The sequence below is a fragment of the Vollenhovia emeryi genome, unplaced genomic scaffold (genome assembly GCF_000949405.1).
Source record: "Vollenhovia emeryi isolate VEMERY1.0 unplaced genomic scaffold, V.emery_V1.0 DF939134.1, whole genome shotgun sequence".
Taxonomy (NCBI): domain Eukaryota; kingdom Metazoa; phylum Arthropoda; class Insecta; order Hymenoptera; family Formicidae; genus Vollenhovia; species Vollenhovia emeryi.
This window is the reverse complement of record NW_011967232.1, coordinates 2,108,311-2,128,659: the sequence shown is the minus strand read 5'-3', so window position 1 is coordinate 2,128,659 and position 20,349 is coordinate 2,108,311. Positions and strand designations below refer to the sequence as shown.

At 31.0% G+C, this 20,349-nt stretch overlaps 3 protein-coding genes across 3 annotated transcripts in view; all 3 read left to right on the top strand.

Annotated features, from left to right (window-relative positions):
- The first annotated feature begins 3,773 nt into the window (after positions 1–3,773).
- On the top strand, positions 3,774–12,604 carry LOC105567833. The gene is made up of 13 exons (XM_012023041.1): positions 3,774–4,097; positions 4,637–4,757; positions 4,957–5,119; positions 5,398–5,606; positions 5,679–5,930; positions 6,162–6,274; positions 8,499–8,545; positions 8,632–8,929; positions 9,534–9,627; positions 9,729–9,891; positions 10,951–11,165; positions 12,096–12,298; positions 12,412–12,604. Exons 1-13 carry the CDS (start codon positions 3,972–3,974, stop codon positions 12,592–12,594), a joined length of 2,187 nt encoding a protein of 728 aa, XP_011878431.1. The 5' UTR covers positions 3,774–3,971; the 3' UTR covers positions 12,595–12,604.
- Positions 12,605–13,839: 1,235 nt separating this feature from the next.
- On the top strand, positions 13,840–16,479 carry LOC105567822 (vitamin K-dependent protein C-like). The gene is made up of 7 exons (XM_012023018.1): positions 13,840–14,012; positions 14,231–14,312; positions 14,882–15,047; positions 15,152–15,357; positions 15,452–15,657; positions 15,869–15,926; positions 16,181–16,479. The coding sequence occupies exons 1-7, from the start codon at positions 13,860–13,862 to the stop codon at positions 16,300–16,302; spliced, it is 993 nt and encodes a 330-aa protein (XP_011878408.1). The 5' UTR covers positions 13,840–13,859; the 3' UTR covers positions 16,303–16,479.
- A 442-nt stretch (positions 16,480–16,921) lies between these two features.
- LOC105567832 (transmembrane protease serine 9-like) overlaps positions 16,922–20,349 on the top strand; it is an 8,862-nt gene continuing 5,434 nt past the window's right edge. The window contains exons 1-6 of the mRNA XM_012023040.1: positions 16,922–17,115; positions 17,427–17,601; positions 18,019–18,218; positions 18,338–18,537; positions 19,041–19,098; positions 19,156–19,277. Of these exons, the coding sequence (XP_011878430.1) occupies positions 16,980–17,115; positions 17,427–17,601; positions 18,019–18,218; positions 18,338–18,537; positions 19,041–19,098; positions 19,156–19,277 (891 nt within the window). The 5' untranslated portion in view covers positions 16,922–16,979. The remainder of the gene's footprint in view (positions 17,116–17,426; positions 17,602–18,018; positions 18,219–18,337; positions 18,538–19,040; positions 19,099–19,155; positions 19,278–20,349) is intronic.

Genomic DNA, 20,349 nt, shown 5'->3' with positions numbered 1-20,349 from the left:
AAGGTAATCCGCGGGCGAGTGAGAGGAGGGGGTTCGAATTCCTCGACGATCTCTATACTAGTGATCGAAGAGGCAGGGGACGGAGGCCTATTGTCGATTTCCGGGGCTTCGGAGTGAGAGAGTTCAGCCTCGTACGGGTGGGGAGGAGAATTTTGAGGAGAGGAAGAAGAGGGTAGAGGGTCCTCGATTTGGCTGTCGGGACGAGCACAGAGGGGAGAAGAGGGAGGAGAGGGGTCGCAGTCTTGAACAGCGGGTGGATCGGGTTGTGCCTGAGAAATATGGCGTTGGGCGGCTAATAGACGCGCGCGCCGATTCCTCCGATTCCTCCTTCTCTTTACCACGGCTCGCGACTTCCACCTGGGTCTTGGATGTGGATCCCGTGAGTCCACTAAAATGTATCGAGTTAGGGAGGTTGGCTAGAGTTTCTGTTTGTTAATAATAATTTATGAATTGATAACTTCAGGATGAGGGTTTAGAAGAGAAAACGAATCGCATCGGATTCGCACTAAAGGCAAATCCACAGGCACCAAACGAATTCTCGATGGATCGATATCTTCGAAATCGTATCGGATTCACACTAAAGGCGAATCCAGAGGTACGAAACGAATTCTTAGTGGATGGATGTCTTCGAATCGTATCGAATTCACACAAACGGCGAATCCAGAGGTACGAAACGAATTTTCGATGGATGGGTGTCTTGAAGTCAACTCGCGAGAGCAAGAACGAGATTTTTTAAAATCTAGCGAAGGTCCCTTTAATTTGTTGAAATAATAGAAAAAGAATAAGGGGGAAAGGGAGTCGTCGAGCCGAAAATAAATATAAATAAAAGAAAGGAAAAGAGATGATGTAGCTTACTACTTATTGCGTTCGAAGTATGAGGTTGCGTCGGGTTGGTTGCGTCGCCTTGGTTGGGTCGGGTTGCGGCTGGCTCGGTTTGGTGGTTCGTCGGCCACTTTCGCGCACAGATTTTACTTGCACGGAGTAAACTTGGTATAAAAGAATTTCGTTGAATTATAACTCGAAATCACGAGGTAACTTGGAGATACACGAAGGGAACTGCACTGGTGGAGTCGGGAGCAGCCAAAGAGACTGAGCCATCAGTCTCCTGGTTTATATACAATTTTTTGGGGGTGGATCTTGGTCATGGGACGTGGAAGGAGATTTCGGATTTTGGTTCTTCATTGGTGGATTATTTGGAGGTGTCAAGGAGTTGTCTTTTCTTATTGGCAACCCGACCATTAAGTCGTTGTCGCCCTTTGATATTTATTTATGGGCATCATTTCCTTCAGCGACTTTCAAAAAATCCCGAGTTTCACTTTTGGGTCAAGTTTTTTGGTCAACATGTGTATTTTAGAATCCCCTTTTTTGTGTCTCGGATCATACTTAAGTATAATATTTTGAAAGTTTGAATGTCGAAACTGCCGTCTGAGGGGCCTGATCCCATCCTGTCTGTTATTTCTCCCCTTTTTTATTATTTCAACGGCTATTGACCAGCAACAATCAGAGCACTTTACGTTTCGAGTTTCAAAAAGTGAAACTCTGACAATCAATTTTTTGTGGAGAAGGGACTCGTGCGTTGGCTAGTCGATATCCGCTGATTTCTAAAATTATAGTTTCCAGGCAGGGGGCAGACAAGAAGAATATGTTTCCTATGGTTTTTTGAAAGAGAGAAATCGTGGAGTCCAGGACGTAACAGCTATAAGAATAATTACCCATTCAATTAAATTGTGATGTTGAGTTAATTATTTGTTATCATATTCAGTTTCTATTTTGTCTTATTTTGATTTTACTAATGACATGCCATGTTACCTGAAAAAGGAATTAAAAAACAATTTGAGCGTATATACACGGAGACACAAATAAGCTATAAACGAAGGAAAGATGATAAAACAGTTACATTAAATGTATACAAAGTATTAATAAGCTTCGCTAAAAAATATGTGCCATAATTTTTATATATAATATTTTTACCTCTTATTATATATTATATATTTTATTAAACGACAATACTTTTATTGCAAGAAATAAACCTTGGTATTTATGAAATAAAGAATTTGAGTTTTATCAATGTTATTTTTTACCTTTAAACGCTTTAATGTTGTTTGACATACATTTTTAACAATTATTTTAAAATTTAATTATATGAGTTAAATTACAAATATATGTTTTTCGAATAAATATTTTAATTAAACATTTATAATTTACGCACAGATAATATAATGAAATTACCTGTGAAAGATTATTACATATCATAAATGCTCGAAGACTTGATTAAAAACAATTAACGTAATACCGCTACAGTTTATTAAAGATGAAGCTGTCTAAGATATGGTAAATCCAGCAAAATATGTCTTTTTCTGGTAAAAGGATAGTAGTCATCCACAAAATTGTAAATCGAAAAACTTGAGATGTTTTTCATTTTTATACTTTATTATTAGGAAATTTACATTAAATGGGCGCATGCACGCGCGCGCGCGCGCGTACACACACACACACACACACACACACACACATAAAAAATTGTTGCAAGTAGATAAGATAGCTGCATTAATAACATTGTCTCAAAATATATGAAAAACACTTAAATTGTAATAATTACATATTTGCATAAACATGTAATAAAGCAAAACCAGGTCAGCGGTTTGAGATGTTTTGCTTTTAACGATGAATGTGGGTTAGTGAAACCTTCAAACCGTTACTTGCACCGCGTGATTCTTCCTAAATTAAAATACAATGAATATATTCCATAAAAAAAAGAACAGTGTCATCTACTTAAAATAATTTCAAAAGAGACTAAATAATGATTATTAATAACTATCTACCAAATATCCAAAAAACCGTAAGTATTATACAATACAATGCGGTCTTTCGATATTTATCCGTGTTATATTATAACTACGTAATACCTGGCCGATAGATTTTATTCAAAAATTAAAATCTTTTATATATGTATATATACTCTTTTATGTAGGACTTAAAAATAATCTATCTTTGTAGTTTATGCTATGTCTGGTTACTGTTACTTTAACAAAAAACATTCTTTATTTCCAATGTAAAGTAACTGATCCTGATCCTGATCAGTTCATAAATCCCATCACTATTACTAATGTGTTTTCTTAAAGACATTAGCGGTCTTTATTGCGGTGACATTTTTGCTATTAAAAGAAATATTTTATAAACACATCATAAAAGAGCATATAGAATTTTGTAAGAAAAATTAAATAAATTGTAAATTTATGTAATTTGAAGAGGAAAGAAAGAAATTTAATAATCTGCAAAGTCAATTGTCACATATATGTATAATAAATAGTTATTGACTTGTACCATAAAATTTTGAAAGTGTACCTACATATACAATTTGCATGAACTAATATTCTTTTCCTCTTTAGCTTGCAAATACATATCTATATTTTTAGGTTTTAATGGCGATCTAAAATTATTCGAGAAAACTGAGAAATTAAGAACATTGTTAAGTCACATAAGGAGCAATATAAAGTGATATTCCATACGGCGAAAGCTTCCATTGACGTACGTGCTTTCCATTCTTACGTGAAAACGAAAGACATCATGACTCCAAATTGAGAGAATTCACCACGTTTATGCCACGTGTACTGAATGGGACCGTGGCCGATGGTGGCAGCGCGATAGTGAAAGAACTTTCTTCGTAACCATAAAGACCGGCTGGCTCTCGGTCGATCAGTTCGACTTCTTTGTGGAGCTACGGTGAAAGCGTGCGGCGGGCATCGGTGATCTTCGGTAAAACCAGAATCCGCAGCTTCTTTGTAAAATTCACGAAGGTGGAAAGAACGGTAACGGAGGACGAAATCGTGGCCGAATGTTCGTACGGGCTCAATATAATGCATGTCAGTCGTGGAATCCAGCGAAACGCGTGGTGTGCGGTGCTCCATCGATGAAAGGAAGAACGTGATTTGAAACGATATTTGTGCATTTCGTGAACACCAAATGGAAAAATGCCTTTATTCATGTCTTGCATTAAGCTATCGATCCTGATCTTGATCATGATATTTTTTATATCAATACCAATTGAAGGCCATAGACTTCATCGAGACATAAAAATGGCTCCAGTTACTTCTATTGTGAGTACACTGATTCAATAGCGACACTATCAATCAAAGTTAGCTCATAAAATAAAAGAAAATATTGGGCTTCTTTTCTATATTGTTGATATAACGTGACACGTAATAAATTATATATTACTAGTTTGTATTTCTGACAACAAATATATTTACGAAATATATACTACGTTCTTTAAATAATTTTTATTTTATAATTAGCAACATTATTAGACGTTATCGTTCATAATAATTTATAATTTAACTTCAGAGTTCAACGCGCTTTTGTTTAAAGGCTTCTTGATGTTATTTAGTATACAATCTATGTAATGAAACATAAGGATGTGTATTTTAAGTAACCGTTGCAATCAAACATCAGTATTAACAGATTCAAGTAAACATTATGTGCACGCAATACTTATGTACATACACGAGATATTTGGTTAGTCAGTGTCGAAGATATTTTAACAGCCTTGACCCATTATTCTGATCGTGGCTACTTTCTCTCATCGTTTATTTGCTGTGAAAAGTGAGCGCACTGGTTAATCGCATGTTTCTTTCAGGAAAATTTTTTAAATAATTCGCAAATTCGTACTGGAAGGTTTTTATTCGATGAATTATTCGGTATCGATGTTATCGATAGTAATGATTCAGACGAAGGAAAGCTAAGAAATTGCACGTGCGGTAAAAATTATATTGTTTTTATCTCACATCGCGATTATTTTATTAATTTTAAGAAATATAAAAATTAATATATAATGTACGTTTAAGTTGTTATATTCCAACTTATGTAGCGCTTTTTCTTTTTATCCTAGAAGCAATAATTAATCTGTTTGATTAAATGCAATACTTTTAAACATTTAAATATTAATATTGACTTTAGAATGCGGTTTATCTAATCAAGAAAATCGAATAGTGGGTGGACGTCCTACGGTACCGAATAAGTATCCCTGGGTCGCGAGGCTGGTATACGATAGTCGTTTCCACTGTGGTGCTAGTCTGCTTAACAACGATTACGTAATTACCGCCGCACATTGTGTACGGAAGTATGTCTCTACTCAATAAGTTTATAGATAATACAATGGATAAAACTACAATGGATAAATTGGATGAAAGAATGTAAATAATAACAATAATATAATTGCAGTTAAACTAAAAGTATCACCAAATTATTAAAAGCGACATTATATCATAATTATTATTTCATTAAGTACTTCGCAAAAATGCTGATGTAATCTAATCTTAAGTATTAAAAAATCTCCATCCATATTTTGACCTTTGATCGAATATTATAATTATGATTATGATTTAATCGATATTTTAGTTTGAAGCGATCGAAAATTCGAGTGGTACTTGGTGACTACGATCAATTCGTAAATACCGATGGAACTCCTGTTATGAGAGCAGTGAGTGTTGTAATACGTCATAGGAATTTCGACATAAATTCCTACAATCACGATGTAGCCTTATTAAAATTACGCAAGTCCGTCAAATTTTCGAAGAAGGTTCGACCAATTTGTTTACCTCAACCAGGTAATGTGCACTGCATTAATCAATCGTCATCTTTTCTAAGATATTAAAGGTCGTATGTATATGTTAATGCAGGAACCGATCCTGCCGGAAAAGAAGGGACAGTAGTAGGCTGGGGCCGTACTTCGGAGGGAGGCATGTTAGCTGGAAAAGTGCATGAGGTGCAAGTTCCCATATATAGCTTGGCGCAATGCCGAAAAATGAAATATCGAGCAAATCGAATTACCGAAAATATGATTTGCGCCGGTCGAGGTAGCCAGGACTCTTGTCAAGGGGACAGTGGCGGCCCTCTTCTCGTTCAAGACACTGATAAGCTTGAAATAGCAGGTGAAATGTTTATATATTTTATTATATACTTCAATATACTAGTATGTGTAATTTTTTAATAATATTTTATTTACATTTATTGATTATTGTTTCTTATTTGGACAAGCATAAAGTCTATGTCCAGATAGCCTTATCTTTTTTTACACAAATATAAGAAATTCGTAGAAACCATCATATTATTGGAAATTTTGTTCGCGTGAGACTTACATGTGTATTAAACGTATCTTATAGGTATAGTATCATGGGGTGTGGGGTGCGGCAGGCAGGGCTACCCTGGAGTTTATACCAGAGTGGCCCGATATCTCAAATGGATCCACGCAAACATGAAGGAAGGCTGTTTATGCGTCAATTGAGGACCTGCTTTCACTTCTGCCTTGCATAAAAAATTTCACATGTAATTGATCGGTGCGACGAGCACGATTTACGTTACCGACGACTTATTTGGGAACTAAAAACAATTTTTTAATGACTACTGAATTGTTAAATATAGTTCCTTATATAGAGGCCATTATTATTATTATTATTAAGTAGATATTGCTTACATATAAATGCGAGAAAATTTATTTTAAGAAAGATTTAGAACAACTATGTTTAATTCGCTTCACACGTTTCTATCACCGTACGAATAGGTCGAACGTTTCCGGAATAATCAACAACCAGTAACGGTTTAGTGTCAAACCGGGCTAAAGTTGATGCATACAAATGCACTTCATGCAATAGCATCTTTGTATGCACAGTTGGTAATTTGTACATAATGGAAGATAGCGTAATTTATGTTAATCAATCACTGATACTGCCTATTATGTATACATAATACTCTCTAAAAATCAATCAGTGAATTATCACTGAAAACAGTAACGGTCACTGATTCGCAGTTATAAATATACTACTAAAAGTTGCAGTCGTACATTTATAACTGCGAATCAGTGACTGTTCACTGTTTTCAGTGATAATCCACTGATTGACTTTTAGAGAAAACATGTACATTATAAAAAGATATCTATAAACCTGTAAAATATTGCAAAAGTGTTAATGTACCTAAATCAAATATACTTAAACAAACTTCAATAGTACATTGCATATTATATTAGTACACGTAGTAACGCAGTAGATTCTATATATTTGTGAAAATAAAATTAAAATTGCGGACTTCAATCTTGTTATTAATGTTGCGTTTTATATATTTTTGTTTCTAAAATAATTATTATTTAATTGTTATTACAATTTTCAACACTGTACCTGTGTGCGTAACACTAAACAAATTTGCACATATACAATATGTTTGCTAATTTATCAAATTATATTTTTTATTCTAGATTATAAAATATAATAAATGTTCTCTATCGCAATATGACTGTCTTGTATCAGAATATAATTTTCATCAGTATATTCTTCGTAAAAGTATAAATAAGTAGTCAATAATAACGATGACGCACTTGCTAAACCTGATCCTTCAATCGAAACTAGTTCTAAGAAATAATATATTAGCGATCAACGAAAACTTTATTATAAATTCTGGTAAAAAATGAAAATAACCGGATTTAACAAGTATACTAATAGGACTACTTTTCTTCTTCCAAAACTGGTCGACGAGATATTCATTAATAACAAATCATTCGTGAAATGGGCCAAACGGTACCAGATGACGCACCAAACGCGAACACGCATTATAATAAAATAACGATAAGCACTTGTGTATCTTCTTTTTCTGTACTCTCTTTTATCTCATTACGCATTCACAGGGTGATTAAAATGTATTGCAAAATTGCAAAAAAATTCTGCAATAAATTTTAATTAAAAATTTTTATTATAAGAAATACGTGTATATTTTTATATGTTATATATCTTTTTAACATAATAAAAGTTCATTTTTATACTAAAAAAGAGATATGTGCGCGCGCACGTTTGTGTAGACAGCTGGAAAATTTGTGTTTCCTTGTTAAAGAAAATAAGAAAATGATGGTAAAAAAGTTTGTATTAAATGTTTTACACATTCATGTGTTAATTTAACATATTGCTCTTGTGCTAATTGGCCTCAAATGTAAAATTATTAAAATACTTGAAAAGAAGTATTAAAACAACACAATGTGTACTTATTCTTTAATCTTACACAATACATGTTCTATATTATTAGTAACAAAATTTATCTGCTAAAATTTACAGAATAAAATGTTGATTTTATTCTATATAACATAAGTGAGAGTGATTTCGAACCGTCATTTGACTTATTACATATGTAAAATGTAAAAATTGCATTCTTTAAATTCATTTTGTCATTAAAAATATGTTAATTTTACACAAAATTTATTTTAAATTATTTTGAGATTTGCATTTATTTTGTGTTAAAATATTAACAGAGTATTAGTATGATCATTTAACATATCCATATTATGTTAAATTAACACAAAACTTTGTGTGGACCGTTTGGGACATGTGATATCTGTTAAATTTAACACAAATTTTTCAACTGTGTACACTTTTCTATGTAAGCTGTTTCGTAAAATAATTAATAAACTTATATTGCTACATAAAAAATATAAAGATAATATTTTTACATTTTTATGGAAGCAACAGTTTATAGAGACACATATGACAATATCGAAACAACTCTCTGGGTATAATAATTTCTCGTCGTGGCCCTGATGACGGTCAATAACAGTCACCCGTGATTCGACCCTGAACATGAACGTGAACTGGTCAGGTACCGGCCGGCTGGCTGCGCCCGCCTTCCCTTCCGGAATAGCAATTACCTCTTCGACCTCTCAGTCCTCCATAGTCGGCGTAGGACGCCGGTGATAGTCGTTCTCAGTCAGGGACATGTCCATGACTCGTTCCTGACGGTGCCCGTGTGGCAACTCTCTCACTCAAATATCCACAAAGACATAATCAAAGTTAGGAGTGTATTATTGGTGCAACAAGTTACTAGGTCGCAAAACATGAAGCCTTTGTGTCACTTAATTTTATTATTCATTCTACTTTCGATAACAAAAAAATGTCAGGTAAGAACTTTCTTTGTGATTATTATTTAATGCCATTGATTTCCTTGTATGTTGTACAGGTATGTGTCTCTCGAAATATATTGTTAAAAAACTTTCTGAGATATGTGACATTGAAATTTTTTAGTTCTCGTAACGTGTTTTTAATTTCAGTGCTTTTCATTTGAGCCTTAATTTCAGTGCCCTTTATTTGAATGTAAAATAGAAGTAGAGAAGTTAATTTATTATTAATTAATTACTAATGTTCAAGAAATTGTCAATATAATATAAAACAAATTATAATTGAAATATATGTAACAAAATACAAACGTATAACTTAAACTATTTTGACAGCTTATCGAAGTAGAAGAAAGTTGAATATGTGAAAAAATTAAAAGAATAATTTTTCTCAAAATTATAATAATGTATCGTAATAATTTATTATTTAAATTTTTATTTATTTTTGTTTAAGAATATTTAATTTCTGAACAATATATTATAAGGGTCTTCTATTTATGCGTCTTCTATTTATGCGTCACAAGACAAATTAAATTATTAATTATGTTTTCGTTAACATTACTTCATAATGAATATAGACAGTCCAATAGTGTAATTATTCTGATTTTAGGCCGGGACATTCAATGACAAAATGAAAAATTTTTTTGGACTTTTTGGTAATAAGCCACCTTACTCCAGCGATACACCTGCGCCCTGCTACTGTAGTATGTACTTTAATATGCATTACTTATTGAGTTTTATTTTTATTTGACATACTGTCAAAAACATACAGAAAATGTATTGCACTTCGATCATTACAATCTAGGTTGTGGTTTGCGGAACGAAGAAAGTCGCATAGTTGGAGGTCAAACGACGAGTATGAATGAGTTTCCATGGATGGCTAGATTATCGTATCTAAACAAGTTTTATTGCGGAGGTACACTTATAAACGATCGCTACGTTCTCACAGCCGCACATTGTGTGAAGGGGTAGGTATGGCTTATAGATATCGCACGCCTAATGCAAGTAAAATTAAATATTAAAATCTCTTAAATTTTTGTTATGTAATTTTCATTGTTAAAAATTTTATTAATATCTAGACCTTTTTACTGAAAATTTCCTAGAAGTTCAGCAGATATATTAATATAATAGAAACACAAAACCTAATCAGAATAATAATAAAAATAATACGATAATAATATTAAGTAAATTTTAATAGGAGATATAATATCTAATTAATTTTCTTGGTATAAATAAAATTGTTGAAATTGTTGCGTATGAGCATAAAAGTATTAGTAAAATTACTATTTTCATGAATTAGTATAGCTGTAAATATAAAATCACCACCCGTGCTGTTGGCATCAACTACTCGATACGCAAACAGGTCAAACTTCATATTTGCATCTTTGATTAATGTCATGCTACAAGGAAAATTTTACCGTTAGCCCCTCTATACTGAAGTGAAGAAATGCTAAATTATTTCACTGTTGGCGATTATAATTTTTAGTTGCCTGCAAATAACAATGTGAAGTATCTGTCACTTTAGTTCTTCACATATATTTATTTTAACTAACAATAAGTAAACAGTATGACTTATTATAAACGGTTGTAAATGTTTAACAGCTTGTTTATATTCAATATATGTATAGCAAATAAAAAATAAATCAACACTCGAAAGTAAGAATTTGAAATGTCATTTCTTTTTATGTCTTTACTTATCAACTATTGTATTATTCTCTATATATTATTATTCTATATGTATATCTTTCTTTAATAACATAATTTACAATCTTTTATAAAACTTTAAATTTATAAACTTATTAATAATACAACTTTCTTAAGAAAAGCTATATTATTAATAAACAGATCAAAGTTTCTCTTACGGATGTAGAGATTTTAGAATATAATTCAGTCGATATGAAAAAAAATCGAGTCATTACTAAATACATTAAATTGGAAGATTTTCTTTTAATGTAGAATTTATTCATTTTAACTAAATTCCCCCATCACAAGCTCATTAGTCAGGCGAATGTGATCAATTCTTCTAGTATTATTTTCAGATTCATGTGGTTCATGATCAAGGTTACTTTCGGGGAGCATGATAGATGTATCGAGAAAGGACCGGAAACTAGATACGTGGTACGTGTTCTAACCGGTGATTTCAGTTTCCTGAATTTCGAAAATGATATTGCTCTTCTTCGCCTCAATGAAAGGGTACCATTGAGCGATACAATACGGCCGATATGCTTACCGACAACATTGGGTATGTGCATATTTTTCTTTTCTTGCTAAAGTTGCAATAAGATAACGATAATGCCTGGTAGAAACTTTTTTATAAAAATCGGATCACCATCATATATGAGAGTATTTATTTTTTCTTTATGAAGACGTAATAAAGTAACAAATAATATAATAGTAAAATATTCTTCGTTAATTTTTTTACAGTTTGAGAAGTAAATTCGTATAAGATTTACTGAAGATGCAATTTTAATGTAATACATATCAAATACATTATTGATAACCACTTTCAATATATCCAGTATATCACATGTTCGGTCAATATTACAACAATGAATTCGCAATTATTAAATTTGTTAGTATGTTGTTACATAACGGAGCGTAATATTAAATAATGTTGCACGACTAACCGTCATGTTTATTATGCGACGATTACGCGACAGCGGAGTCATAAATTAGTCAATATACGGGTACCTCTCAGTTATTGTAATGTATTGTCACGACGCGTACATAACTGCGTAATAATGAAGATTTCTTTGAAATTGAGGCCTTCGAATTTGCATTTCGAATGCACACAATCTTTCCTGAATATATTAACGCAGCATGACATGGTACACTTACATGCCCTGATTTCTGGCACTATAGCATATTCGCACATTATTAAATTATAATGTGCGTCTAGAATACATCTGTATTTGAAAAATTCTTAATGTTCTTTAAAAATAGTTTTCGAATATTTTATTTTTTAAATAAAAATGGATTACTTCTAAGATTCTTTTAGTTATACTCTTATGCCAATATGTTATTATTATTAAAACTATATTTAAATTTAATTAAAATTATTTAAGAAAAAAAATATTTTGCTAATTATTTTTATAGAATTATTTTTGTCGGAATTTGCGAGCTTACATGATTAATTATTTGTCATAATATCCAATATAGAAATACGTTTTAGATAACGAGTACGTGGGAGTTAAGGCAATCGTGTCAGGTTGGGGTACACTGAAGGAGGATGGCAAACCATCCTGTATTCTCCAGGAAGTCGAAGTTCCAGTCATGAGTCTTCAGACTTGTCGTAATACCAGCTACAGTCCCCGAATGATTTCAGACAACATGCTATGCGCGGGCTATCTTGAAGGGCAAAAGGATTCATGTCAAGTAATACTGCGCGTTTAAAAATTGAAAACTTAAAAATTTTATACTATGTTAAATATTGCTTGGATCACGGATGCCCGAGCCCTTTCCATTGATAGGACTCCTTTACATTACAGGGGGACAGTGGTGGACCGCTGATAACGGAGCGCGAAGATAAAAAGTACGAACTCATTGGTGTGGTGTCTTGGGGTAACGGATGCGCAAGACCTGGGTACCCAGGTGTATATACAAGAGTTACACGGTATATGGACTGGATTTTAAACAATTCAAAAGACGGCTGTTTCTGTGAGAATAATTAATTATGGTTATCCGACGATTCTTGATGAAAAATATAAAAAGAGCAAAGAGAATGATTTTTATGTATTACTGTACATATATAAAGTTTTCTGAATTCTTATACGTAAATATATTGTTAAGATATATATAATATTCCCGTAACGGCTTTTTATGCATAATTTATATTTAGCAAATTTGGAGTGATGATACGTAAAATATGAAACTGATAAACTTATTACTCAAACAATTTGAATTTTTGTATAATATTGTTTTTACATTTTATCTAGTAGATTTATTATTATGTCATGTATCTCATTTAACATCTGTATAACGGCAATATAGCGACAATGAGTAATTAGGAAACGACATCACGAAATTACAAATATCTATGACATCATAAATCATCGTAGAATGATTTAGATTGTCAAGCGTTTGCGGAAATAATATTATACTGTACATTATTTACCATACAATTGTTTTTGCTGAAATATAGCCAAAGGCTAAAGTACTCAATTCTGTTGCCAAGGAAATTGACTAGTGAGATTCAGATTATATAGATTTAAGCTACCAATGTCATAACTTTTATAGAAAATGTTTATTGTTATAAGTTTTTATATTATACAAAACTGTAATAAATCTGCATAATTAGCTTTAAATGATTCTTTCTATACACGTCTTTCAGAAAGTAACAGCATACACATACATAAAATTATTAATATAAGTTTAAAAATGTATGGGTGTGTGCGTGCGTGTGCGCACATATATAACATATTTTAACATATATTAATAAATTCATAAATATTTACATATTGCATATATCATAATGACGTATCTAATATTGTTAATATTTTTACAGATTTTATTATAATTTCGATATTATTATATTTTTCGTAAGAAACTACTTTCACAAAACCAAATATATAACTAAAAATAAATTATAAATTTTAGTAGAAAAAGTATATTGAACAAAATTATTATACATATATTGACATCGAGATTGACATGCATTATTATTATGTTCAAGAATTTATTCATAAATCTTAAATATCAAAGGTACCAAACCAATTTCGTTTATGTTAAGTGATATATTGATTGTGGATCCGAGAAACGTATAACGGGACTAGCGAACCGGTTACTGACTGGCTTCTCATGCCAAAATGAAACGTAAAAAACGAAACGAATACAACGGTAGAATCAAATGCTTGAGTACAAATGTGAAACGTACGGAATACATTGAGTTTACATTCTTGAAAGTGTCTCAGGATGCGGGCAATGATAGTCCCGCTATATGACACAAACCTGTTGTTTAAGCGAGACCAGTATCGCCTCGACTACCGACAGAAAAGTCATGAAGCTGCAAGACTGTATCAGATTCCTCATTTGTATGTTGGTGGTGAATTTTGGAAAAACTGACTGCAACAAACGCATCATTGATGTTGCTGTAAGCCTCTACATATCAATTTTGACACGCCAATTTTTACCATAGTGGTCTACTTTTACGATTTTTCATATATTTCCATCAATTAATATATTTGACGCGTGTAACAAATATTCCAAATTTTTCTATTCCAATATCGCTACATTTTCATTTTGTATAAAATTACATTGCTCTTTGAATTATATAAAAGAAGTCTGTAAATAAATGTATTTATTGAATAGGACGATGATCAGTTTGAAATAAGACATAAACGCGGCGTTTTAGATCTTCTTTTTGGAAGGTTTCGAACCTGTGGTGCGTGTTGTAAGTAATATTATAAATATATACTAAATATATAAATAGAAAAAGTTATAAAAATTTAAACAAAATTCTTATAAATTATTTATATTGTGAGATAAACAGTATTCCTTAATTTGTTTAAATAATAATTATAAGGGCTATAAAACAATTATGACAGATCAATATATTTATTAATTATCGTATAAAATATATCATATATTTTGAAAGTATAAGTACCTTTTAGAAAGGTTTTAGCAGCTTTTTTATTATACATATACAATCATGCCCGCATTTACAAGGAAATTTCATAATACGCAGCTGGACTATCTTTTCACAAAATAAAATGGTTAGGGAGCTATGTTACCTACGTAATACACATTATGTAAAATATGACAAAAATGTATTTCTGAAATATTATAGAAAACTTTTATTTTTCGGTATAAACATAACAGATATAATTAATGTTCCAGATTGTTAAACATTGTACATTTTATTAAAAATATTTTTTTGTAATAATTTCTGGTTTTATATATTTTTTATTTGAATTTTTATACGTATTTTATATAATTAATCGATATTTTATGCACCTGTAGTATGCGGTCGATCAAATCGTAATGCAGCGCGATTATTGGGTGGTGAACCTACAGACTCGCATGAATTTCCGTGGCTCGCAAATATTCACGTAAACTCCAAATTGCTATTTAGCGGAGCATTGATAAACGATCGTTATGTCTTAACAGCAGCTAGTCAACTTGTTGGGTTAGTACACAGTAAAATATTATTATTAAACATAATCATGTCTTGATAATAAAAGAAAAAAGTAGTTGTAAAATATCCTATGTAACTAATATTTTTCTTGACAGAGCCACAGCACATGAAATAAAGATATCCTTGGGAGAATACGATCGATGTACCTTAGACATCTCGTCAGTAAACAACAGCGTCGAATCTATAATCTTGCATCCAGAATTCAATCCAGAGTCAAGTACTCACGATCTAGCTTTAATTCGTTTGAGTCGACCAACTAAATTCGAGAAGAGAATATCGCCGGTATGCTTGCCCAATCCAGGTTTGTATCTTTTCGTAACATAAATCTAAAATGTCGAACAAATACGATGCAATGTAGGACGTATACATTTATGTTTTTTTTTCCTAAATTCAAGGATCAACTTATCTCGGTCAAGTTGGGACTTTAGTAGGCTGGACCAAACACAAAGACAATATTGGTAATCAGACGTGTAGGCCTCGAAAATTAGGACTTCCTATTCTAGGATATAAAGAGTGTGCTAAATCAGGAATAAATCCAACAACCTTAAATGATGATTACGGATGCATTGGAGTTGTGGGTACAAATTCTTTAGTGTGCGGAGTAAGTAAATTATATACATTATGATTTTAAAACATAACAGTATATAATAATTTTCCAACATTTACAAAAAGTGTTTTAAGTCAAGTAAACTTAAAAAACTATATATATATAAATTTAAGTTGTGAACAATTTATTTATCTCAATTTAAAAATTAATTTATCAAACATTATGTCATACTTATTTATATTGTAATGATATTGCATATTTATAGAATGACGTTGGATCTTCTGTGCAATATCGATCATACGGCGGAATTTACGACCTCATTGGTAATTATAACAATTTGTCGAATTAAAACTAATTTAATATTCCAAAAGAACTACGTATCAAATTTATAGTATAGAATACAATTATTTAATACACATTTATTTTTAAAAACCTCAACTTTCTGATTATAGCTATTATACTTATAAATATAATATATACATATATTTTGTGATTAATGCACTTGTAAATTATTATTTGTTACAGTTAAAGAAATATATTACTAACAAAATATGTATACACATCATATGTATTGTAGGAATTATTCCGAGCGTGAATGAATGTAACGATACTCCTAGACCAACTGTTTTTACGAGAGTAGGACCGCGTCTCGATTGGATATTACAACATACTAAGGATGCATGCTACTGTACGAAATAAAATACAGGCCAACTTTGAGTCATTCTATGAAAAACTTATTGCACATATACATATAATACTGATAAGTACATTTATTGTCATTATTTCTACTATTATAATATACATGTTATATTTTAGAAAGCACATAAAATAATTTTGAATGTCAATATAAACAGAATAAAGACCATTTGCTTAACATGTATACGAGTACATATGTATATACATATACACTTTCTTATTATTGCATATGTATACATACAAAATATGAAAATTGTAAAATATTAGTACGAATCATGTATAATTTTTTAAATAAGAACGTTTTTATTGCATTATACATATAGTAAGCTATATCACATTTATCACATGTAATTTTAGATTCAAATTAAATTAAAGTGTTTATAAAATTACATGTAATCAATCAACTTGACTTAAAACGTCACATCGAATAGCAAACATTCATTTTTATAATTTTCTAATCTCGAACGTTTTGCAGATCTAAACAACTCATTACTTCTTACAATTAGTAGGAAAAAGTTGCAAACCTTAAGTATTATCTTATCTAGAAATTATTAGCGAGTTAAACCACGTCCGCTCTTCTCACACACATGGAAATATTAGACATTAAAGTATTTACTGCATTAAGCGGAGCAGTCAGTTCAGTAAAATACACTGTAATAATTGTAAGCTCTTGTTTTAATATGTCACACATGCAGTATTTCATATTAATTAATTTAATATGTCTAATAGTTAGACATGTTAATTCGTCTTCGTGGTATGAAGGAGTGCATAGACATACTGATGCGTTTCACGGAAGATCTGATCACAAGCATTGTGGTAAGATTAATCTTAAATTTTTATAATTTTGCAAATAATGGCAAGAGAAAAAATTATAAAATCCCTAAATTCAATTTTTATTTATTAATACATTGTTATACATAATCTCTAACCTTACAAGAAGTGTTAATAATGTCATTTTTACGTGTATATTTATAAAAATTAAATAACTAAGTTTTTCGAATATTATGTGAATCATGCGAATGAATCATGCGAAGCATAATAAAATTAAACTAATTGTAAAACATATAAAAATAAAATTTAATATAACAGCATGCTGTAAAAATATTGTTATCATTATTATGCTCTAGAATGCGGAAACAAAAATATTTTATCATCTAGAATTATTGGAGGACGAGAAGTTCTTGAAAATGAGTTTCCCTGGATGGCTGGTATAATAAGTATCAATAGATCGCAAATAATCTGCGGAGCATCAATTATAAGCGATCATTATGTTATAACAGCAGCTCACTGTGTTATCTACGGGTATACATATACAATTTATAATATATATATAAACATCATCACAGTAATTAATTTCTAAATAGGAAATATATTATTATGCACTGGTAAATTAATGAATGTGTTAAAATTATATACTTATTTAAACTATTTTGTTTTATATTTATTTATTATTATATATTTATTATATATATATTTATATATTCAAATTATTTGTAAAATAATTGTAAAAGTTTAACGGTATAAAACAGTTTTATAATTATTTACAAATTATTCAATTATTTATATGAAAAAATAATTTTTTATAGACTATAATAATTTTCTAATAGATTATAATTTACACAAACTTTGTTTCTAATAATAATTTCGCTTGCTATTATCTACAAAGATTATACAAGTTTACAAACAATATAAATAATCTTTTGTATTTCATAATTTCAGCCAAGATGATCTAAAAGTATCCGTCGGCGCTCATAATTCATGCAAATGGGATTCGAAAAGTACAATATTTTCTGTTAATAGTATTTTCCCACATCCAAGTTACAACAGAGATACAAATTTTGCCGATATTATGCTGGTGAAGTTAATTATGAGAATTACTTTCAACAGATTTGTTAAACCGATCTGTTTGCCAAAACACGGTAATTTATATTGCGTACGATATTTGTATAGTAATGCACTTAATGCAATTAATATTATGTATATCTGCAAATTTATGAGTGAGTAAAATATTTAATATTGATCATTGTTTTCCATATAGAACTAAATGCATTCTCTCAATATGAAAAGCAATCCGTATCTGCACTTGGCTGGGGATTCTCAGAAAATGACTCTTTATTTAGTAAAGAATGTGGTTTGCGTGTTGTGGATTTAACATTATTTACACGATCGGATTGTCCTACTGATATCTCGACTTTGCTCTGCGCAGGATATAAAGAATCACCACGAGGCACTTGTGGGGTACTTTTAAGTATTTATCTCTTACACGTAGTTTAAATATACTAGATTTTTATATTAACATTATAAATCATATTTCAGAAATTACATTCACAACGCATGCATGCCTAATACATTTCTGAACACAAATAATTTTTCTTGATTTTATTGAATGAGTAATTGCTAACAGAAACTATAATTTCACATAATTACAACTTTTTACAACAATGTGGTCTTAACCATAAAATTGTGATGTGTTTTATAAATATGGTCTCTTTCGTAAATATTTAGTTTTTGTCCAATTCTAAACAAAATCATAGCAAAAACATAACAGATGGCATATTAGAAAATAACAACGCCATCAAATAAATTTTGAATGTAAATTTATAAAGTTGACTTGTATATTTAGTAATACTTAGTTTTTAGCATGATAATGCAAGTTACTAAGTGTAATAAAATAAGTTTGTTACTATAGCAATAAATAACTTAAATATAATATTATATTACAACTTTACACTTTAATTCAGGGTGATAGCGGCGGCCCTCTTCAAATATTGAATGAGAATAATAAATACGTATTGATAGGTGAGTTGCAACATAAATAATACTTTGACAATGTAATTGGAAAAATTTATTTTGTAGGAATTACTTCAAGCGGATTATTATGTGCCGATATTAACTACCCAGATTTTTATACTGATGTCACACAAATGGTTTCATGGATACTGCAAATAACAAAACACGATTCTAACTACTGTTGGCACTAATGCTGTCAGTTGAAACTATTATAACTATAAATGTGATCTTTCAGATAGACAAATAATCATCATGTATAAAAATTTACTGATAAAAGGAGTAAAAAATAAACAAAATTTCACATCATTTGTTTTACAAATGTATGAAATGTAAATATTCTAGTAATGCAAATTTACTAATATCTAATTGTGGACTTTTACAATTTTCTCATGATATATTGAACGTTTATCAGCTGTTGCGCAACATAAACCTTCTTGACTACATAGCCTATACATAGCCTATAACTCGTAAACTATAATGCTCGTCAGTACTTGACCATCGACATCCATGATACGATATCTGCAGAACCGTACCGATATCTATATCGAGGCGAGAGAACGGCAATACACCAATAAATTAAACAAGTAACAACAATGGCCAATGTGAATCAAGGCGAGATGTAGATAGCCTATACTTGTAATTTTTAATAAATTGTGAATTCATATACCGTTTCTTTTTCTACATTTGTCCTGCGCGCCGGTTTCTTTTTTTTTATGAAAATGCAAGTTCTCAAATTATCTTCTTTCTTCCTGCTGCACTGACTTTAGTTACAGACACAATTGCTATAGGAAATCCTTACAAGAATTTATCGCCCATATACCACCGTAATACCATTCCTGTCTTTCCAAGAGTAATTTATAACACTTTCGAGGTGAAAAAGAGCAGCGACCCGTAAAATCAGCCGATCCATCTTCAACAGGATAAAGTATATTCTTCATGTGGAAGGATAAAATTCAGCGATCGAATATGTATATTGACTGATTAGAAAAACAATGAAATTATACGTAAAATACAGGGTGTCCTAAAACCACCGGAGGTCCTCTTAATGACAGATTCCTTAGAACATTTCCAGACGAAAATCCTAATACAAAAGTGTCGAGGCTATAATAGTTTTTAAATTAGAAGCGATTATTTTCCACAAATGATAGGGCTGAAATTTCGCGCGCTCAGGAACGGCGAAATGACAAGTGATATAAGTGCTCCTATGAATATCGTTCTTTTTATATCACTTGTCATTTCGCCGTTCCTGAGCGCGCGAAA